Source organism: Falco naumanni, chromosome 6 (genome assembly GCF_017639655.2).
Source record: "Falco naumanni isolate bFalNau1 chromosome 6, bFalNau1.pat, whole genome shotgun sequence".
In the NCBI taxonomy this organism is placed as follows: Eukaryota; Metazoa; Chordata; class Aves; order Falconiformes; family Falconidae; genus Falco; species Falco naumanni.
The window spans coordinates 60,780,269-60,804,508 of record NC_054059.1 but is presented as its reverse complement, the minus strand read 5'-3'; the positions used below and the strand labels follow the sequence as shown (position 1 = coordinate 60,804,508).

The 24,240-nt window shown below is 37.0% G+C and overlaps 1 protein-coding gene across 2 annotated transcripts in view; it reads right to left on the bottom strand.

Moving 5' to 3' along the window:
* Positions 1-24,240, bottom strand: part of MAN1A1 (mannosidase alpha class 1A member 1) — a 150,338-nt gene that overhangs the window by 87,856 nt on the left and 38,242 nt on the right. For both annotated transcript variants that reach the window (XM_040597917.1, XM_040597918.1), the window contains exons 3-4: positions 12,579-12,694; positions 1,051-1,131 (exon numbers count right to left, since the gene is read on the bottom strand). In XM_040597917.1, the coding sequence (XP_040453851.1) occupies positions 1,051-1,131; positions 12,579-12,694 (197 nt within the window). The remainder of the gene's footprint in view (positions 1-1,050; positions 1,132-12,578; positions 12,695-24,240) is intronic.

The following is a 24,240-nucleotide window of genomic DNA, read 5'->3' as shown; positions in this document are numbered from 1 at the left end:
AACAGGTAAGTCTACTTAGGATGTGAAAATATTAGAGGAACACTGTCTCCTTATAACTGCTTTGTCAGGTACATGACCCAGTAAGTACCTGCTAAGACAGCTTTAACATAATGAAAAAATTTAACAAAAACCAACATGCACACCATAGAATTTAGGTTGAAGTGACAGGTTCAAAACAGAGCTTTAGCCAGTATGTGGGAAATTGACATATGAAAGAGAATAATACATCTTTAGGGTTTTGTGGAGTTTCCACCAGTAAATGTTTTGGATTTTAAGAAATCCAATGGTAAATGCAACTTATGATTAAAGAGTATTAAACTTGTGTTAATCCTACAATAAAATACTGCTATAATCCAGAGACAGGAAAAAGCATTTAAGCTAGTAAGATAAAAGACTTTTCAAGTGCCAAGCTAAAAATTTAAAGTATCACAGTACCCGTAACTCAGTATAGCTTCTCCAAATATATTACAGAAATAATATTGCATTAGTCAAAGCTCTTAGATGAAATTGCTTCTTCATCCTCTCCAGGAACCATGACAGGCAATAGAGATCAATGGGATATTAATGTTTTAAAGAGATTCACATGTATAGGCTTACCAGTTATCTTTTTGTTCTTAACATGTCTTTTCCATATGAGTTGATGCTTCAGCTTCAGGAAGGCCAACACAAGGATTGTTTACAGGAGTTAAAGGATATGCTCGAAACCAATTTGTGAATCAGGAACCTGATGCACCAAATCTACCACTACCATGGCATAGGAACTCCGTAATTACATACGCCAGCACAAAGGCCAGTAAGAATGTACTGAGTATGGTTTCAACTCAGGAAAAAAACACCAACCCCAAAACACTTACAAGAAGTAATAGCTTTAAGACTTACAGTAAGCAACAGTAACAGAAGTAAGAAAAGCCACTGGACAGATGTCTGCTGTACAAGCCATTTTCAAAGTTCTAAACAAGTTTAAATTGGATAAATAAAAATTATTAAACTAAAAGTTAACTACTTATCTAGATGACGATATTTCAGATAAACCATGTGGAAATATCTTACCTCTTCTCCTGAAAGATAGTAAGCTGAAAGTAGTCCACCAACAAAACGAATGTTCACTTCAAATACTGAAATTTCAGCATTCTGTTGAAATAAAAAAACATAGTTTTATTCCCTGATATTTTTCTGTATGGTTTTGTTTGTTTGTTTTCGTCTTTTTTATATACATGCAGGTATTAAGCTACACCAGCTGTAAATGGCAAAACACAGATGATGTAGGGAAAGCCAACATAAGTGAACTTAAGAGCATTTTGAAGTATTTTCTTCTCTTCTTCTTCTTAACAAAATAACCTCTCCATCATCCTCATCCTTTTTAACTTTTCACCTCTTCCATTTCGACACAAGTCATCCTCTAAATCCACATATCTAATTCCCTGCAGATGATTCAGCACTCAGACACAAAAAGTACTCTCAGATCATGTCCCACACTACCTCAACCTCACCCTAAATGCGACTCACAGTCTAAACACAAGTTACTGTAAAATGGGGTGCGTGTGTATAATATTAGAATGAGTCAATTATATGTTCATGATAAAAATGTAATCATGACATGTATTCACTAGGAAGCAGATGATCTTTCACTATGACGGTGACAGCCCTTCTGAAGCTGGCCTGGTCTTTACCAATGATAGAGACTAGGTTCGTTGTATTAAGCAGTACAAATACAGCCATTATCTATCCCAAAAGTCAAAGCACATTCTTCTCTGCCTTTTTAAAATGCAAACCTAAATAAAGAATCTGAGTCTCATGATTGCTTCATTCTCTTGCTCTTTACTAAGTCAATTCCAATTTAACTCTGACACACAACATTCAATCTACTCAAAAGGCATTCAGTTGAAAGCTCATCTATGGAAGTTTCTTATTTTTCACTTTTTTATGTAATACTACTTTTTATATTTTTGTATTTCTGTAGAAAAATAGCACCCAGCAGTCAATCTTCTAAACTCTAAACTTTTGGGCACATAAACAGGTGTTTGACTTTTGTGTGTTCTGGGTTGCTCTTGCTTCTGTTGAGTGTTTTTTTCCATCTTCTATTTGTGAAATACATTAGAGCTATATTTAATATAAATCAATGCATGGTGGGGCTGTAGGATTTTCTTCCAAAGGGCTTGCAGGCTTTTCTCATTCAGCTATTTTTTGTACTTTTCCAGTTTAAACATGCAGATACCAGTTTATGTAGGAGCAAAGAAGTTGTTGCTCCCTCTTTTCTATGGATTTTAAATTCCAGTAAACTGCCTTTGCAAAAGAAAACAGCACTAGGTTACTTATTAGAAGCATTACTTCATGCTTTACAGTTTGCAAGGCACTCTGATTAAGGAAAAGTATCTAGACACATTGCAGAGTTGTGCAGTGTTTTATCAGTTGTAAAGGTACAGACTTCAAAAAACACTCACAGACTTGCTACAATGCTTGTCCACTTGCCCTGACGCATTTAACTTTTTTTCCTCTAAAATCTGTCCTGCTCCTCCCCCTCTCAAAATTCAGGATATAATTCCATTCACAGAATTGCTCTGATTAATATATAATGTGTACGTTATATATGCGTGTGCTGTGTAGGTTTTGTATACACACGAGCACAATTCAAAGAGGCAGACAAAATAAAGCCATCACACATCTGCCTGCTGAAAACTCAGACCTGGCATCACGTGTTAAGACTGCAAACTGAAAAAGTAATCTTGCTGTCTTGCACTGTTTAGAATGTAAATTTTTTTCTAAGTTTAAGTGTACTAAAACTCTGCAGGACCTCCTCACCCACAGCTATCCCACTACTGGTCTACTCTTATTCTTTCTGAAAGAAACTACAAAGGCAAAAAAGGTTTAATTTCTGTTTCCAAAATTAAACTGATATTTCTGCTTCCAAGTGTTCAGTCATTGTCTCACTGAATACAGCAAGAAGCAGAATGAAATAACTGGGAACAGGTATTCAATTCAACTTTAACTAGTGCCTTTTCTTTGTGTTTCCTTTTAATATACCATGATATATGGCAAACCTGGGGAGATGGATATAAAAACATTTAAATCCTCTAGAGTTCTGAACTAACTAGACAATACACCTGTTCGTCTAAGCAGGCTACCTATGTAAAAACTCTACATTAAATGAAGAAGTCTACCTTAACTACATCCAATGCATAAAACAGCTTGTAAAGAAATGATCAGACTTAAGAAAGGCTGACCTGATCAGACTGAAGAAAGGATGATTAAAAGGACTAATAGGGGCAGCTTCTTTTCCCTGGAGCTTGAGCTAGCTGAAATGCCTAAAAATAGTATTTCACTTTAAGAACCTTCTTCAGAAGCTCAAGTTCTTTCCATTTCAGTCCTGAGCCTCAGCACATGCCAAGAACTTTTCTTTGATGTGGGAAAGTTGAAGCTGTAAAGAGGTAGGTATTAGACAAGGAAATGAGTTAATCAGATATCCCAGACACTTGTGTTTCCTGTGAGGATTGAATTAAATTATTTTTTCATTTTGAATTGCTTGAAGTGATATATGAGCTGAATATTTTGTCTCCAGTACCTTACATTTTGCCTTTCTGGATTTAATATGGTCATTTAACTCACAAACCATTACTATCTTTCCAGGAATGCAAAGGCCCTTTAAGAAAAGCTCAGTACGTATGCACTGACATCTGTTTCTGGAAATCAGTTACAGACTAAAAGACTCTGAAGTAATGTGAATAAAGATTTTAATGTCAAACCACAAAGATTAATTGCACTGTAATCCTGAATGTTTGCTGAAGTGGTGATCTTTCAGGGTATTTCTTGAAGTTAACCATTATTTTAATGTTAACAGATTTCCAATACCTTACTTGTACACATCTCTGAACCTTTGTTTGAAATTCTTGTCTCTTACTAAAACTTTTACACAAGCCACTAAAGCAGATGCAATTAATGAAACGGACAGACATTTCATTAATGGTAGATTTGAATGTTGTATGCTTAATACACAGTCATTCTTAAACTCGTTACATCAAGGTAGTAGTATTCTCAGAAAGCACAGGAATTACAGCAATTTGCAAAACAGTTCAAGAAGTTTTATAATTTCATGTCAAAGAAAGATTCATCTTTACATGGAAAGTTCATGTGAAGAAGTCTGTTAAGAAAAGTGAACTTGTAAAAGTAGCAATTTCTGCTATACCAACTTTACCCTTCTTTCTGTTTTGATTTGGTGGGGGTTTTTGTTTGAGTTTTTTTGTTGTTTTGTTTCTGTTTTTTTAATTTTTTGTATTACACGCTTAAGGTGCCATACTTTGATCACTACCCTCTTTTCACATTTCTAGTCATCATCCACACAGAATTTGCACAAATGAATCTGTATATTTCTACTCAGCATTCAGATCCTAAGTAAGCAATGTTAATTTTTATTTTGCTCTTGGATCCAGCTATCCAGCTGTACTCAAATACCTTACGATCTATTTAACAGTGCCAAGACATATAGCAAACCCCTCCATCTTCACTTCCCAAAGTTTCTACTTCAGCAGCTGAAGAGGCCAGAATTATTTTATTTTTTTATTTTAAGTTTAGTCTTCTCTTTCAAACCATCATTTTATCATTATATAGCAGGTCTGAGATACGGTTGAATTAATTCCATTATATCTAATGGAACTTCTGTAAAGAGAAGTGACTGGACAGGCTTATTTTAAAATGACTATGATGTTCCTTTTGTAAAATCCCAAGTATGTAATATGGCTCTGACCAACTGGATAGATATTCTTTCTAATTTTACAGTCTTTTCATTAGTACTCCAATTAGGCAGCACAGCCACGTGCTGTGTATGACGATATCTGAAACACCTTTTTTAGTACATGGTCTGTGCTAAGTTCTTACTGTTCCTATGCAATATCATCTTACTCTGGCTGCTGATTTTGGAGACCTCCCTTGTATAAAGGATTCTTAAAGTATGTAGATGCTTGGGAAAGGGATATGTATATTGGGAACGTATTTTTGTTTTACTTCCAGGGCTTTTATGTTAATTGAAGTATATGAGTAACTTGGTCTTTCATCTTACATTTGTTCAATAATTTATCATTCGCTATTTGATCTTCTGATAAGTGAATCATAAATGGTATCATCCAAGCACTAAATGAAATCCAGAGAAATTGTGACTGCAGTTCACCATACTGACAGAAAGTGGAAACGAAAAGCAATATATGTATCCATTACATGGTGCAAGGTTAAAACTTGACAACTGTATGGAATTTCATGTGGTTTCCTTGATTGGCTTCTAAAGACAAAAGTATTTTGACAAAGAGGTGTAACATCCTTTACGTTTGCTGGCTAGACACATAACACCAAAGTGAACCTATTTACTTATGGTGGAGACCGCTCCTTCTCAAATTCAGGCTATGCGAATAAGCAAGTCCCTACACTCAAAAGAACGAAACAACTGTGTGTTACCACATTTTGGCTTGACAAGGAGAAATGCTAAAATAAGCATATAAAATAAGATTTTTTTAAGCAAGAGAAGAACCATAGCTTGGAAACACTCAAGAAGCTGCAGGATGTTACAGGTTTAACCACTAAACCTATTAAAGTCACTCCTTTTAAAGAAAGGGAGGTTGACTATACCTTAGGAAGCCCCATCTTCCAAAAGCAACAACTATTACCAAATGGGGTAGGGAGGAATTGTTACATTAGCTAGTTTATGTTACCCTGCATTTGTACTTTATTTGCAAATATACAGCAGGGCCAATCTGATCTCAGCTGCATCTCACCACTTCCCTCGCCCTTCTGTAAACCAGAGAATTAATCTACAACTGGTAAACTGTTAAAGCTTCAACGAGCTGTGGTTGAATTTAGTGTTGAAAGCACTGTTCAGACGACAAAACTACTGTCAGCTGGGCTCTCCTGAAGCCTTTTTCCTTTGACTCCTCCAGCTTCCCAAAAATCAGTATTCACATCCTTCTGAATCATTTCCTTAATGCATCTTTCCTGAAAGTCTTCCTTTCCATAAATTTGTAGACCAAGGCCAAAACAATTTCTGTCTATGTTTTCTTCTGAAATATTTGATTTTGAAATATTTCATTTGAAATACAACCAAATTCTATTTATCTAGTATAAGCTTCCACCTGGCACTCATTAACACTGGTTACTTGCTCTGCCATTCATAATTCAATTGGAGAAAATACTGTGTGCTTTTTACATGGATGAATGTATTCACAATAATTTATACCCAATATCTTAATTTATATCTGATAAAAAGCTTACTCTCCTTGTTTTTATAAAGATCCAAATAAGGCTACAAATCCTACCAAATAATTGTTTCAGTCTTTTTTGCACAGGTTCTTTCCAAAACTTTCTTTCTTTCAGTTTTCTTTTTCTTGTCTCATCAAGAGTGTAATAAAACTTCAGTTACCTCATCTGCATTTCCATCTATTGCTCCTATGTACAAGAACTATAGGTACTCCCCCCACACCTACATACCATACCGTACTGTTGTAAACAGCCCATATCCTGCAGGTTAACAAGCTGTGCAAGAGAACACCAGGGACTCCACACTGAGCAAAGCTGAATAATGTGCATAATTCTAGACTAAAAAATGGACACAAAGGAACCATGTTTCCAGTGAAATGAGAGAAGTAATTATTATTATTATTACTTTTAAATAATATCTCCCAGTTAAACCGCAAAGGTTGGGAACAACAAATTCTAGCATTTTCAAGCAGTCTGGGAAGTATGACAGAGACACCAAGAGTATCACAATAGCTCACTTTAAGCTACTGTAATTTAACAACATTTTAATTACTTGCAATTGTGGGGGAAGTAAGTTTCATTTGTATTCCACAAATGAAATTTAGTGGCAGCCTGCTAAAATACTCTGTTCCCATAGACAAGGGAAACCATTTTAGCCACCTTTTTATTGCAATTGTCAAAGCCTGGTTATTGCATAATATGCTATTTAACCTTGATAAAGTCCCCACATGACAAACTTTAAGATCTTAAACAGGAACAAAAATAAAGTGCTACTAAAGGCATTAACGAACTCTAGTAGCAAAAGAACTGCATTTAATAATAAATGTGCAAGATCTCCTTTTAGCCCATCAAAATAATTTCTTATTCGTAATCAAACCAAAATCAAGTCACTTTGAAGTCTGGTATTTAGAGTGTACTAATAAATTATATGGCAAAGTAGTAAACATATAGTCCTGTTAAAAAAGAAAAGGGAAAAAAAAAAACCAAAGGGGGGGAATTGTAGAGGAATGAAGCTGGGTTAATTATCATTGATAATATACAGCTGTGGGCTGGCTTCAGGGGCAGCGGGCTGGCCGATTTAGATAAGGTGCAGCTGTGGCTGGTTAAGTTAAGTGGTTGAGAGCCAATGAAGAGAGCAGCTGAGGAAGAAGCAGAGAGAGGAAGAAGTAAGAGAAGAGAGTGTGCCCTGGATGAGGAGAGATGAGGAGAAGGCAGCGGAGGGACTGGCATGAAGAGTATGCTGGCATGAGATGGTAAAAGACCTTGCTGCAGCTTGATAGTCTGGAGAGTGCTGCGACATAGTCTTACAAACTAAAGAACCATTTTCAGCTGCTGACTTTCTTAAGGTTCTTCACAGACCCATTGTACATTTACTTGAAGTCAAATTGCTCGCACCTCCCACATGCTTTTTTTTTTTTTTAATAGTAAAGCTATTCAGTCACAAATTGTTATATTAGGAAATTTTCTAATTTTCTCACTTAAAGAGAGAAAAACACCAAAAATAAAGTGCCACAACCCTATCTGCGTCCAAGCCAGATCACTAGGTTATGATCTGTTAAATATATTAACAGGTCAATCATAATGCCTACGGTTTGAGAGTAGTAGGAATTAAATTTGTACGTGCTGAAGTTAGAAATTAACAATCTCAATTCTGAAAGTTTGCCCTATTACTGACTGTCCCACCACGACAGATTTGAGCTAAATATAAATGCTGGAAACATTAATAATAAGATACAAATAATATTTGTTATTCTGTGATCTTGGAAAAGTTGTATGTTAATCTGTACGTGGCAGTAGAGATAAACTTAAGTTCCAAGTTTCTATACTTTTTTTCCACTCTTTTCTACTTCCTAAAGTAGTAGATATATTACACACAAAACTTCTACATTGCATGGAGATGCACTCGAAGCTTTTTCAAAAGATACTTGAACTTGCAAAGCTAGGTACAAAGATGAAAATCAGAACTGCTAAGTAAGCCTTCAAGCTTCAGGGTGGCTTATAAAATCAGGTAACAGTGACTGACTGACCTCTGTAAACAGCTTTGCTTAAGAGTGCTGGCAGTACACAAGACTGAATGTATCCTTGCTGTCTTATTCATTCTCTTCTCTTCTCTTTATGCAGTTCCTCAAACTCATTTAGTACCTATTTGCAAGAGCAAATAACCAAACGCTCTTCATACTTTCCCCACAGCACAACAGCAACTCTTTCCTAGGTTGATTGTCCTATGCAGTTAACAATGGAAAGTATCTGTGATGAGACACATAATATGCAATGAGTCAGTGCTCACACAAAATGTCAACTAAAGTCAGCTAAATTATATCCACACAGGTAGAGCTGCTGCACAGACTGCTGCGACTTTCATCTAACTGAGCAATCATAACTTCCCACCATCCTTCATTTCGACAAAAAACAGAGAGGGATGAGGCAAACAAAGCAAAATCCCCTAATAACCAACAGGAAGGTTATTTTAGTTTGATTCCAAATTCACCTTTGAGATAATCTCCTAGTAGAATAACCATTTTCCTATTGTCTCAACAAGCACACAGCTTCCTGCTCCATACCTTGTTCCCATTCAGGTCCTGTCTGACTACACACACATCAAGACAGTTGATCAGTGAGTCAGGTCACGAATTCAAGCACCGTCCCACATACTATTTAATTAGTTAGCACCTTCTGGTCTGGTCTGGGCCCCTGTCATTCCAGCCAATGCCCAGGCACACTTTAGGACAACATGTAGGCCAAGGACTGTTCTCAGTATGCAGTAGGGGCAAGAGTGTCCTTTTGCAGGGAAGGAATTTAGCAGGGCTGAAGAAGAAGGGGAGGGATCAGTTAAGTCTCTCACCCTAAAGAAGCTGGGGTGTGTCTGGGTGTAGAAGCAAAGCGCCATCAGTTCTAATACTTAAGAACTCCCAGTCCTTCACTGCTGTGCCATGCGGCTCAACCCCCACACCGCTCCTCCCCTAACCCTGACCCCTTCATGCGTCTCATTAAGATCCTTCTTCCAATCTCTCTTCCCAAGTATGGATTCATTGGGGTTCACCCTTTGCACTGCAGAGGCCAATAGCTTTTTTTCTCCCCAGCATGAAGCAGAAGTTGGGTGGTGGTACAGAAACTCTTTCAGAAAGCTATGAATGCTCTCTGTGTGTGCAGGTTCTAAAGCAAACTATGAAAAAATAAAACCAAAAAAGCACGCAGCAGTGTGTAGCTGTAGCTAGGAAACAGCCAAGCTCCCTAGTGATCCCACGAAAGACTGGCTCCTTTCTCCTCCGTTGCAAGTGCTGATGTACAACCTGTCCCAGTGCAGCCTCAGGCACGGCCACGCACGAGCACCGTGGAAGGGGTGTGCAAGCAGCAGCATGCGTGGGGAGGTCAGGCCAAACCCTCAGCCATATTAACTGAAGAGCAAAACTATACACCTCCATGGAGGTGAAGTAATTTAATAGAAAACAGAGCACAAATCCACGATGCAAAGACCATGGATTTAGCCACTGCAAACATCAACTTTTTCCAAAGGTATATGTATGTCTAAATCTCCTAGAATATTAACAGAATCAGAAAATCCAACTTAATTCCTGAAGGACCACTCAAGTTTAGCTGAAACTTCAACAAGGTATAAAACACAAGGAATTTCAGCAGTTATAAAAGAAAAAACCTCCAAGCATTGCTTATGTGGATATCTCAGTTATAAAATCACAGGGCTAACAGCTCCAGCTATAATAAAAATCGCCTAAGCCGAATGGGGAAGCTTCCAAACACCTCCACTCACAAGCTTACCAAAATTCACAACTTCGCTGAGAAAGGTGGCATTTACTTAACTAGGATTTTCCTTCGAAATCAAAACAGTTTGCTTTCTTCAGAAAGGTAAACAAGAGTAACCCTGAATACTAATTCATTGAATTGAGGAACTGAAACCTATATATGTGACAAGATGATGCCAATTCTCATTAAGTCATCTTTATTCTACAAATCCTTTTATGTGGATGAACTACTGCCTACTTTAGAAAGTGACATCTGGAAGCTTTTATGATCAGGTGATGAGAATGATTGAGTGCTGGCCAAATAGTTCAACATGTACACGAATATCTGATGTATTACAAACTTCTAGAGAGGAAAACTTGCTTTATCCAGCTGCATTGACAAAGAATATAAAGAGAAAAGATTCTGCTACAGAGCAGTCACAGCTATTTTTGTAAAGAACATCTTAAAAAAAAATTAAAGATTTTAAAAGCATAGTTCTACGATTAAGTGGAGAGAAAAAATAATTCTATTTATATAAATAAAGGCCAAACATGCTTCCCCAAAAGACGATTAAGCAGTCACTGCCCAGGAAATAAACAGAAACATGTTTTATACTACTCACAAGAAATAACACTTAAGGATATGTCAGTGTGTCAGTTATTAAAAACTAAATCACTTTCATGGGAGAAAGGTTTCTAAAACAGGAGCAAGTAAGTGTACAAAACATTAATGCAGAAAATGTCAAGTAATGCCTAATAAATGATAAATGGTTAAACACAAAAGAGAGGGCCCTGCTGTTCTTTGTGTTAAGTAATTTCCAACTTTAAACTGTAAGATACAAATACAAAGCAACATTTGAAACTAGAACTTATATTTAAAGTGGAAAACTAAATGAGTGCAAGCTGAGCAGCTTCAAACAATTCAGCCATTAAACAAACTGATACCAAGTTATTTATTGTCGTTTGCTCGTTCCATTTCAGGAAAATTCATCTATTCATTACTGTTGTCAATGTAGAATTCAATTCTATATGATCATGAAGTATTAAAAAAAATCTTTTGTGAGGTGTCAAACTCAAGGCAGCTATTTACAGGAATATCAGTATTACCTGTAACTTTTGGTAAATGCTGGATTGTGGCATTGACCAACTAATGCCATACAAAATTTCAGACATTTTGAAAGACTTCATAGCTTTTAAACATTACTGAGGGGGGAAAAAAAAAGGCTACCTAATTTTAAAAAGTACATAAATTAACAAGAGGAGTTGAAGCTGTAGGCAATACCATCTAGAAGTTTCCAGTAAAAAATCTAGCAAGATTTATATAAACCTGAAGATTTTAGTGTTATTAATGTAAATCACTCTACAGCGCTTTATGGTGTTACTCCAAGTGGAGCTCAGCTCTTCCTTTAAAGTGGAGTTTGCTATTTTCTATGATGTTTTGTTCTTACATTTTTAAACATCTTAATAATGTTAAGCTAATAAGAAAGGATTTTAATATTACAAAAATTCCTTTAGAAAAAAAAAAAAATCTTATGCACAAGTTACAGTCAGCATGTCATTCAGACATCTGACACTACTTGGAAGCACAAATTAATATCCTGTATTTACACTATTAATGTAAACATTAATGCACACTAAATTGCTGCTTATATAAACTATATAATATCCACTCTTCTTAATTTCTCCTTCTTAAAATGATAATTAATTCTCAAGCATGTAGGAGAACATAATTAATCCTGACTTTTGCATAACATATTAGAAAGAGTACTTTGTTTTCAGAAAGTGTTTCTGCCATTGCATACGTCACCTATAAGAGCTTTTAAGCTCAGTGTACTGTGCCCACAATACTTTCCTACTTTCCTACACTGATCAGCAGAAGTACTCCATTGGCTCTCTGTACCCAGCAATAACAAATACTCTGACCCCCAAAAGAAAAAAAAAACAAGCAAACCAAAAACCAGGACATTTCAATTTAATTGAATTTTTTACAGAGGTTCTGTCCTGTTCAGGGCCTTTCTAGAATAGAAACTTTAATAATGAACTTTGATGAACTCTGTTCTCAGCTGCATATTTACCAGTTAATAGGAAGATTTATACATGCAGTTGTGATCTGATGCCTCTTAAGACTAAAGCAGCTCAGTTTGTGTCAGTAGTTCAGCTTAACTCATGGGGTTCAACTTCAGTAGTATACAGAAAGGAATTTAAACGGTATTTATGGTGTGTAGTTTTCTCTAAACACAAGTCGCATTTGTGGAAGATTTCACAAAGCAAACATATAAAATGTTTACATAACTAAAAAATTAACGCTTGAAGTGTCCCAGTTCTTGCATCCAAAAGAGCTGAAAGGTCTCTGTTGCTTTACAACGATAACCTTATTCCTTCCTTCAGGCCAGCTCATTGCCTCCCATCTACCTAAACCTCTCAGACTGAAAAACTGCATGTAAGCAGAGCAGTAAGTTTATTATAATTCTGCTCCCTACCTTCTTTTGTCTATCAACAATCTAAATTCTGTAGCCTTGTATCATGCTTGCACTATCAAAACCCAGTCTTCAATTGGCCCCTGGAGACCGAACAGAGCATTAAATGTTTATCAGCAATGCTACTTACCACATTGAAATCTAAGTTTTTTTCAACCCACTCCTTGGCTTCCTTGAATTCCTCTTTCATTTCCATGATGTATAGTGTATCAAGGGCATCCACTATTGTTGCTCCTTGAATGTTACCTGGAATACATGAAGAGCCAGTGATTTACTTTCCATTGGAAGGCTTTTCAGTTAAATCTAATTAATTTTAATTAATTTCAAAATCCAATTTCAATTAATGCAATTAAAAATTGGGCATATAAGCATTCAAGTCGGCAACTAGTAATTTACAGCCTTAACTTTGATTCCTATGCCACAACACAACACCATAATATTTAAGTATTTCTTCTACTAATGAAGTTTTGAAGAGCAGAAGATGTACTGCATTTTCAGCCCCGATTTTGCATTTTTAAACACTGATAGAACAGTTAACCGTAAAATGTAACTCATTAAATATGGTAGAGAAATGACTGTTTCTTCCAGTTTGGAGTGAAAAAAATCAGTTGCTTTTTTGTTTTCATACTCAATAATATGCATAAAGCTTTAAGAAGCTGGTAAGTACTGATCACATTTCAGTTAAGAAAGCCCTCTAGAAAGTACTCTCTCTGAAAAACTTTTTTTCTGATACCGTGCATCACCATGTAACCTGCACAAGATAGCACTGGGGGAGCAAATGCACACTTGCACACATGAATTTCTCAGCTCAGGAGACACACTGCCAGATGCCAGTTTTCAGAGCAAGTTCTGGTTGTTTGCAAAAGTGGCACCCATTTACCCCTGTTATGGAGATGCATAAGAGTTAGCCTTCATCTAACACTGCAAGATGAAACGTCAGCAGTATGTTCACTTTGGCATGGATTAAATGTTCATGAACCCATACTGAAAGGTTAATGTGGAGGGTGGAGGAGAAAATAAACCCACTCAAATGACTTTTCCCATACTTCCTTCAAATTTGCTATGACCTTTTCAAAACACCATTTTTCTAGGAAGAGTTTCAATTCCTGTTTACTGAATAGTGTAAAAAAATTCAATTTTAGCCACTTTACTCAATTTTATCTTTACGAACTTGGCTCCAGCAATCTTCATTATGAATGGAAACTACTGTTAAGATATACTTTAGAGCAGACCTTAAATACAGAAAGAAACATTAAGAACTGCAAAATAATTTAGGTTGTAAGGCACAGAGGAAGTCATTAGGTCCAATCTCTCCCGCAGCAGGGCTAATGACTCAGGTGGACAGCTGACTATTCAGGAATTGATTGCACTGGGCAAATAATAAGACAGTAGCTACAACTAACTTTACAGAACTTGATTACCACCTTGCCTCTGAAATACCTGGTGAAAAGGTAAACTTAGTTTTGTAGACTTACGAAGTATCAGAATTCAATTACTCATGTTTAAGTAGGAAATCCACTATTTCAGTCAACTCATATGTTTACTACCATCAAGGTTTCCTGCTTTCTCATGAAAAGGAGAAGTTATCGGAGACCTGCATATATCAGGATTGACATCACATTCCTTTCTTAAGCTTCCAGGTAGGAAATAATTTTCCATTTGTATCATCTTAAACAAAGTAATACTTGAGATTATTATGACAGTTACTTGGTACACTTAACAGAACCAGATGGTCTCTCTCCTTTTAGCAGCTGTTAATTGTTTATACCATCCTTTTTGGAACATCCCTTTCATAATCTGAAGGAAGCTATCTATATGTTTTCCCCCAGATAGTCCACTAATAACACTGCAGCGTACTTTGGTAAGAAGAACATCACATCAACCCAGAGCTTATTTGGATCTTGGCTGCCCTTCTCTCATATTAAAGGAAAAACATTCCTTTAAACTTGGCTAGCTAACTTGTATTTTTCCGGAGCGCATGAGAAAGTGAGAGCTATTGTGGAAAACTGCTGGAGGACATGTTCTCAAGAACACTTCTGCAAAGGCTCTGGAAATGCTTAGTAACTCTATACAACAAAAGCAGCTCCTGGTGAACTTTTACAACTGAGCACTACTTACTGAAAAATCACCTATAACCCGATTTGCTTGAGTGGACTTTTATAGGCTCACCTGCAATGACATTCTTTGTGACAGTCAGTCCTCTTGTAATACAACTAACACTGCTTCTGAACAACTGAGCTTTCAATTTCAAGGATTAGTACTTGAGCTGCAATTCACTACTGAGTCAGAAGAAAAAGAGGAGAATTCAACCCTATTGAGAAATCACCCTTGGAGTCACACACTTCCTATGATTTTTATTTCCCTCCCCCCGAATTTGGCCTCCATGGCCTGCTTAGAGCATAGACCTCTCCCTGCAGGCAGACAGAAGAAAATGGAAGAATCTCAGGTAGATCTTACTTTATTTGAAACAACTTTTGCTATTATTCTGAAGGCTTCAGAAAACAGGATAAAGCAATTAATGTGGCAATTAAATAGTCAGGTTTGTCTTGAACAGTTATACTTCAAAATTCTTGATAAAAGAACACTGAATGCATTTTTAAAGTGTCAGTTTAGAGGCCAAAATTACGACTTCGGAACAACTGCAGTTTACACTAAGTTAGCCAATAGGATAATCCAAAATTAAGAGTGTAAGAAATTGTGTAGCCGCTCATTCATAACCAGTTAGACAAACAAGGGGAGTGGGAGGAAATAAAATAATAATTACAAAAAAGGAACACAAAGAAGTTAAATGAACATTTCTTATTATGGAATAAAACCAAATATTTCACAAGCCTATATATGCTATGCTTCTCAAAGCACACCACATAAATTATTAAATGCAGTTATCACTCACGTTAGTTCCTACACAATGTTTCCAAGGAATTACACAGGAGTCATGGTCTACAAGAGGCAAAAATTATTGCTAGGCAATTACAATACACACTCACGTGACACAGAATATTTGAACAGAAGGACTGTTTTGTGATACACCTAAGGTACTGCTATAAATTTGGCTAATAGTGAGCATTGGGTTACAAAAAGTGCCAGCAAAGATGCAGTCACCGCGGCAGAGTTTCATAGCTATCGTAGAAAGAAGGGAGATATCACAAGCAATACCCAGAGCAAATTCATACATCTCAGGTAATTACAGATACATTTTTCAGATAGTAAAAAAATACTGTACTCAAGGTAGAGAAAATGGACTTGACATTCATAAAACATAAGCTTGAAGTGAGTAATTTTGATGATAAAAGAGATAACCAGATGTACAAGCCTACCAAAGCAAAACATCATTAGTCGCTACCAAAACCTCCAGACCAAGTAGTCATATATGCTCCATTTCACTTCCTTTGTCAAATCTGCTTGGTTTTCTCTCCTCTTTGCTAACAGCATCATTTATTCCATATAAGTGATGAATAGAGAACATATAAAAGAGCCTACAAGCTAGTTAACTGAAGAGAGAGCAAAATAAATCAGTCAACACGGAATTTCAAGTGGACTATTTAGACTAATTATAAGAACCAGCAGCATCTACAGAGCATCCTTTCCAGTTTAACACTTGAAATCCTTTGCAATGATCTGGAAGAAAACAAAAAAGAACCTGCTGCTAACAAGATTTGTGGATGATTAACTACGATGACTGATTACCCAGCATTTCAGAATAGCATGATATGAAGCATAGAGCAGTCTAGATCACCTCTGGTTAATGCATAATGTGTGTCCATTTAAACAGCATGCTTTTTAATATTTAACCATGCAAAGGTAATAACGCTAATAAGAAAAGGAGATCACATTAGAGAATGAAGTAGCACCTCACGGGTGGGTGGGAAGAGCAGAATTTAAAAAGTGATCAGAAGATGAATAACTTCTTATAACTTTGCAGGGTGTCACTGCAGGGACAAGCTTATTAGTACAGCTCTGTGACTGAACTTATGTGGCCATATGGCTTAAGAACCACAACTGGCTTATGGCCAAACTATTTGGAGGGTGGGCCAAAATAAGCTTTTATTTGTCTAGCCCAGGCTTTTAGACATGGCTTATATTTTAGCCAAAAAAGCCTGAAATAGAATACAGCGAGGATGCTAGAATCAGTGTATTCTGACACACTTAACAGTTTGTTTAGAACTTTCCTCCCATCCCTTGTACACCAAGTTTGTGGTTTGGTTCTTGTCACGGTTTAACCCCAGCCAGCAACTAAGGCGGCACAGTTCTCCAGAATATCCACATTCCTCATCACCAAATATGTTTGGAGATATAGATACACACACATACACACACGGATACGCATACATATATGTGAAACAGATGAAGATTTGTAATCTGCAAGCATATCATATAGAACATTACATGGAGGAAAGTTTCAGATGTGTCCTAATGCACCATCTATAACAAGATGGAAGCCAAGCTCCTTACTCTTCCCAAATTCAACTCCTTTTCTTTTTCTAAGTTTGTGTCATATTCAGAATGGAAGGAAACTGTGGCAAAGCATATAAAAAAAATGGAAGATAAGGAAAGATGAACTATGAAATGGCCTCAGATCATGGTATATGTCAGCTCCCTCACCTATAATAGTTCAACATCCAACAAGAGTCATAAGCTAGGATTTCTTGTTCTTGATTGACTGTAGAAGATTAATAGAATGTTGGGGTTTTCTTCCAGAAAGACAGTTAAATTTTTTGTTTCTGATATGAAGTACAAAAATTAATTTGTAATTTTTTTAGTATGATGGAAATTCAGCACATACAAACAATAGTGAACATCCCTTAAAAGTTAAAATGTTCAAAAAAAGTTTCCTCTATTGTTGTCAGAAGAACTGCTCTTTTGGGCTACTTTGTACTATTTGTGGAAAAGAAAAAAAAAATGTATACATCGCTATATTTGAATTGGACTCAGCCCCACCCTGATCTTAGACTCTTCGTTGTTTTCAGCCAGTGAGGCAAACTTGTTTTGTCACCTTCCAGTTATTGTAAGTTGAAGAAGCTCAGTGAAAGCAGATGTATCCTATGAAATCTTCCTCCAGTTTTTCCTTTCAGACTCAAAATTCCAGCCAAAAAAAATACACAAATACAAGTGTCACAATTTTTTCTTAATCTGGTCATTAAAAACAGTTCAGATTTTAACATGGGGAGTAAGATCAGATACTTTGTATCACTAAATATGCAAATTCAAAAAAAATCAATCAAGCATCTGGTTTTTTTCAGCTTTATATGCATATACATTGTATATTAACAACTCCGAACTACGTTGTTGTCAACATATTCAAGAATATATATTGATTTTGTCAAGCCTATGTTTTGACTTGAGCGGTAGGTTTCTTAGAGCGCTGTTTCACAAGCTGACTTGGATTTTAAAACAGTATTTTCCTTTATTTAAAGTTCAGTGAAAAGGTTCCTATCCAATATCATTACCAATTTAAAGTGTCAAGAGTGATTAATTGTTAAAGTGTGCTATGCCAAAACATGAAACTCTTACTCAAGTACTGGCAACGCCCCAGCAACACTCATGTTTTTAATTTCAGTCACTATTACCAGCTGGTAAGAGTGGAAAAGAAACAATTTCAATTTTTTTACTGATCTAGCTTTTCATATGTGTACCATGAAATAATGCTGTGGTATTTCTAGAATAGTCTTCTAATCTCTAGTATTTTGCACATCTGTGCATTTTAGAGCCAGCTTGTGTATTTAATAGTGCTTGATAAATTATTCTTACATCACTCATCTCTTTGCTTTCTGTGGAAGCCCTCGGCATCGTACAGCTTGCATACATCATACAACGCAAGCTCAGCTACATAGAATCATAGAATCATTTAGGCTGGAAAAGACCTTTGAGATCATCAAGTCAACTGTGAACAAGCACTGCCAAGTCCATGACTAAACCGTGTCCCTAAGCACCACATCTACACCTCCTTTAAATACCTCCACCACTTCCCTGGGCAGCCCGTTCCAATGCTTGACAGCCCTTTTGGTGAAGAAGTTTTTCCTAATACCCAATCTAAAACTCTCCTGGTGCAACCTGAGGCCATCTCCTCCTATCCTATCACTTACTACTTGTTATTGAAGAGACTGATACCCACTTCACTACAATCTGCCTTCAAGTACTTGTAGAAAGCGACAAGGTCCCCCCTGAGTCTCCTCTAGGCTAAACAACCCCTGTTCCCTCAGCCACTCCTCATAAGACTTGTTCTCTAGACCCTTCACCAGCTTCATTGCCCTTCTCTGGACATGTTCCAGCACCTCAGCATCCCTGTTGCTGAAAGCAAGCAAACCAAAACTGAAAACAGTACTTGAGATGTGGCCTCACCAGTGTGGAGTACAGGGGGACAATCACGTCCCTAGTCCTGCTGGCCACATTGTTTCTAATACAAGCCCAGATGCTTTTTGACCTTTGTGGCTACCTGGGCACACTGTGGGCTCACATTCAGCCGTCTGAATCAACCAACACCCCCAAGTCCTTTTCCACCAGGCAGCTTTCCAGCCACCCTTCCCCAAGCCTGTAGCATTGCATGGGGTTGTGACCCAGGTGCAGGGCCCAGCACTCAGCCTTGTCGAGCCTCATACAACTGGCCTTGGCCCATCGGTCCAGCCTGTCCAGATCCCTCTGCAGTCTTCCTGCCCTCAAGCAGATCAACACTCCCCCACAATTTGGTGTCATCTGCAAAATTACTGAGGGTGCACCCAATCCCCATGTCCAGATTGTTGATAAAGATATTAAACAGGACTGGCCCCAATACTGAGCCCTGGGGAACACACTTGTGACCAGCTGCCAGCTGGATGTGACTCCATTCATCACCACTCTTTGGGCTCGGCCAGCCAGGCGGCTTTTTACATGTTCCATTATGAACCACCTTTTATTTGTTTGAACATGACGCCTACTGTTTTGGTATTTCCACCCCTTACAAAGCATATTGCTCCCCACATGGGACAAAAAATCCTTGTTCATTCCATCTATGCCACTTTTCATGGGCCTCCATATATTACATTGAAAAGTCTTTGCCCTTTACTACTTAAGAGTTCAAGTTCACCAGTTCTGTGTATTAACTTAGAATTGTACGTTCCGTGCCACTACGTGCAAGTTTAAGTTTAGGTATGTTAGACCTCATTTGCTATTTTGAAGTGCAATTACAATCTGTCGGGGAATCCACTGGGTTCGTGGAACTGTTTGCAGTTTGCCATTGCCATAGCTACCTCAAGTAACTTGTTAGTGCTGCCAAACTGTCACTCGGGTCACTTGGTTTTCCAGTGCTGTGATAAGTAATTTGAGACCGTGGCCTCAGCAGCAATGGATCCCTGCAAGAGGCCAGTAACAATCCTGAAAAATGTTTGGTTTTTTTTTTTTTTTAATCTAAAAAGATAATAAACCTGTCTTCATCCTGACCATCATCTTTGAAAAAAAAACCAGCAGTTGCGCAGCATGACCTCCTCTCACAAATGCTGTGTTGAGTCATTCATCCATGTATCTGCTAATGTTATTCTTTAGACTAGTTTCTATTCATTTAGTTGGGAAAGATGTCAGGCTTATTTCCAAAATTAAGACTGCGTACTGAATGCTAAAATTCCAAGGAATCCAGCAGCAACAGTGAAGACAAACAAGACGGGGGGTGTGTGTGTGTGCGCGTGTGTGTGTAAAGGAAAGATGTTGAAGTTTTTCAATTTAGATTAACATATTGTTTAAATACATATACAATTTCTTTTCTAAAGCTACATAAACTTACAGGTTAAAAATACATTGTTGTACACCGCAAGACAGTTCTGAATATGAAATTTGGCAGGCTTTAAAAAATTCTCATACACCTCAATACCCCATACAAGAAACTACAAAAATCAGTTCAAAGTGGGAGGAACAGGATCTTGCTAAATTATAGTACTTTGGCTTTGCAGATTGTGGGTATTTCTTAAATGCCTCCCTTTTCCCTTCCAGAAAAGGTCCTTTTTCACTTGCAGAGATTAATTATACTATGCCCACAAGTTACAATATTATTAAACTGGCAATTCTGCACATGAAATACAGTTACAGATAATTTTAAAACCCTTTAGTAACACATACTTAGGTACAGAAAACACTTCTAGAAAGAGCTCTCTGCTAGTGCCACAATGTTTATTAGTTTTAAAATTAATACAGAAGGCTTGGAGAGGAATAACTCCTGGCTTGAGGGGCTGGTGGTGGGGCGCTGCAAAAAAAATTGGCAAAATTGTGATTCTGCCACTTCCACACTAGGAGGGTACATGGATAAAGCTCTATTTTAGCAAGTATTGTTGATAGTAATCTGAAATGTTAAAGATCAAATTATTTAAAATAAACAGCACTTACTCAGGGCCTACTTTCTGCCAGGTCTGGATAGAGAACTATTAGTACTCACAGCAGAAGTCATACCAGCATAAGAGACATGCCTTGTTTTGCTAATGCACAGGTATGGTGCAAACTGATGATTAGCTAGTCCAATTTACTTGATTAGCCTAGAAATAGTTGTACACTTACTGGAATTAAACTAATAGGAATGCTACAGAGACAACAACTGATGACTTTTCACTTCTGCCTGTTCAAACAGTTGTTATTGTAACTGAATTATTCATACTTGGAGTAAACTATTAAAAACCCACAACAATGTTAGTTACTTTCCAAGACAACGTGGTAAAAGATAAAGTGGCAAATAAAAAGGAAATCAAAACATTACATGGATGTGCTGAAAAGACTGCAATGGTCAGAAACAAGTATGTGGCTTTGGCTTGAAATAGAAATATTTCAGTTTACATACGTTTCAGCCTTTCTCTGAAAGTGAATTATTTTTAGCGTGCACATGTGAAAGGAGGCAATTTCTGCTCATAGCATGAATACGTCTACAGTCTACCAGTCTAAAGAGTCCCTCAACTTATTAAATATACTCTGTACCCACACTACTCACAGAATACCAATGAGATCAAGGCAAGTCCTTGTCTTCAAAAGTTACGTTTCATGCCCTGGGTTTAGGGCATATAAATTGTCATTTTAAAGTTCAGCAAGAAGTCCTCAGCTACAGAAAAGTTCTTCTACTCTTAATTTGTACAAGGTGCTAAAGCAAGACGCTTTTCCTTCCCCTGATGAGGTCAAAACCACCAGTTGTCACTATCCTTTCTCCCATCATCATCCCACTGGCCATGTTCCTCTTCCCCTAGACTAACAATAGTGTCAGAGTAGTTGCCAAATTCATGATGGTATTGCTTAACAGTCACATTATGTGTAACAACGCTTCTGAAAACCCCATGTTATTTTTGTGTTTCAGAGAAACGTGACAGTTGTGTCTTGTCTTCAAGACACAAACGCCAATATATTCTATCTATAAAATGCCTTATCATGCTTGTAATGTCTAAAGCATTTTTACCTCCAAAATTCAGCTTAGAAGCAGTATCATTTGACAACAACCATCCCCTTCTGTGTCAGAGCTATAGTGACTATAACCTACACAACATTAAGCACCAGTGAGCTACAGTATTGGAACTTGCTGTTCCCCACAATCAGGTATTTAAAGTCTCTATCCCATAAGAGACACTCCCAGTATACGCAAAATACCATTAACTGCATCAATGAATTCATAGGAGGGGAAATGTTCAAAATTAAACAGCTGGCTAATGAAATATGCTGTATTTTACTGCTGTTAAGACAATCAGAAACTTGCTATTTTTTGTAAAATTGAGACCCAGAAGCAAGAAGAAAAGACAATCATGGCAAATTGGAGATAGTTATGGTGGATGACAGTGAACTGAAGGTCTTACTTGATTTCTGAAAGCTGTCAGGAGATTTGCAGGACACAGAGCTGGAAGTAACCTATTCTCAACTAATTCAATTTAGAGTTACCTCTAAAAGTAGTCAACATTTGCATTATTATTTTTTTAATAAGAACCAGAAACAAAGACAATAAGGAAACGTTTGTCCTTTCAAAAGGAAAGAGAGGTTAAATTATTTGACAAAAAAAGAAAAAAAAAGAAAAAGAAAAGGGAAAAAAAGAAAAACAAGATCATACTTTTATTGCTTTATTAAAAAGGCATTTGTTGAATTCAAACATGAAGGTACAGATCAGATCTAATGATCTGAGGACAGCATTACAGAAACAAGGAGTTTTGGTTCTAAAAACCAAAAGGAGATTATGGATTCAGGAAAGGGTAGCTTATGAGACACGACTACTCGCAGATGTGTTGTTCTTCAGTATTCTGTAAAGCAATTCAGCAGAAAGAGACCTAATGCTTATTTTGATTTGCCACCAAGATCAACAAGTGTGAAGATGTTCCTTCGGAAATCTCCTCAGCAGTAAGATCTTATAGTAGATGACCACGATGAGAAAGCGATCTACATATAGACTGACTCTGGCTCTTACTCCTTTAAACACAGTTTTGTTTTCAAATTCAACACTTGTCCTGTTTCACACTGAATAGTGTCTGCAGTGACTTAATCTTATGAAACATCCACAGAACTCCTGCTTAAGAATTTCGAGTCAATAATACATCTACACGGTTTTCTGCAAATCCATGCAATATCATTAAGAACTCAAACCTCGTAAACTTTTATACCACTTCTGATTCCAAATTAAACTACACTGAGCATTTTAATTTTCAAGACATCACGTGCCCTTTTGCTGTCCTCCAAGAACACAAAGAAAACAGCATTGTGTTAAAAAGTTCTTCAAATGATATTAAATTGCACAACTATCAGTCATCTGCATGAAGTTAATAACAAATTTTAGTTTTCAAGAAAAGAAGAAAACAGAAGCCCCACTTAACCCTGAAGTTCACTCAGACTACTTTGGTTTCAAGCACCCAATTCGTGTTTAAAGTCCAATCACTAACTATATAATAATTACCTAGTAACATTTTTTATGTTACCTCGGGTAGACAAGCAGTGCAGCAAGACCAATGCAGATGCATTTTCAAAATTATTTTTGTAATCACAACTGCTCTCTCTTAGCAACTTCTAAGTACAGTTGAGGATTTGATAAGTGTTCTATTTAGGCTGTTTTAGAAACGTTTCCACTTCAAACTATATTTTCCAAACATTCAACAAAACAAGTTCTTGTTAAAATCAAAATAATGTATTGATTTTGTCTCAGCTGTAGAAATGAGTTAATTTTCCAGCTATTTGGAAAACAGAAGATATTTGAATATAAAGATTGCTGTCAAACAGTTTAATTCTTTGTTTTTCTACAAAACTGAAGATGATGACAGTTCATAGGACTGCTTTCTCATGCCTCCTCAGAATGCTGTTGCTCTTCAGCTGCTATTTATCCAGCCCTATGTCCCACCTGGACACTGAAGAAGTCTTATTACACTGGATTTCAGCAGTGTGTCTCTCCTACTAGAACTTTTCAGCCAACTATATGATCTACACTGATAACAACTTGGTCGTTATTTAAGCATCTCCCATGCAACATTTAGAGGGGCAAATAATGGTTATAGTCATGAAAGAGAAAGCCTGATAAGGAAACCTGACTGATACAGACTAACAAGTTTTTTAAGGAATGGAAATAAATTCCTGAGAACTGTAGGCAGCTTCAGCTACCTTCATGACTGTGAAGAGTGTGTTTTATTCCTTGTTCTGGATTTACCCCCCCTTACAGTTTTTGTTTCCTGCTTATTGAATGTGGTGTCAATGAGTTCCACTTCATAGGAAAAGTTTAAGGCAGGGTAGTATCTAATGCAACAAAACTACACCTTTAGCACACAGCAATGACACGCTTCATTTATTCTCATTCAGATGGTAATCTATAAAAGTCATAGCAAGCATCACCT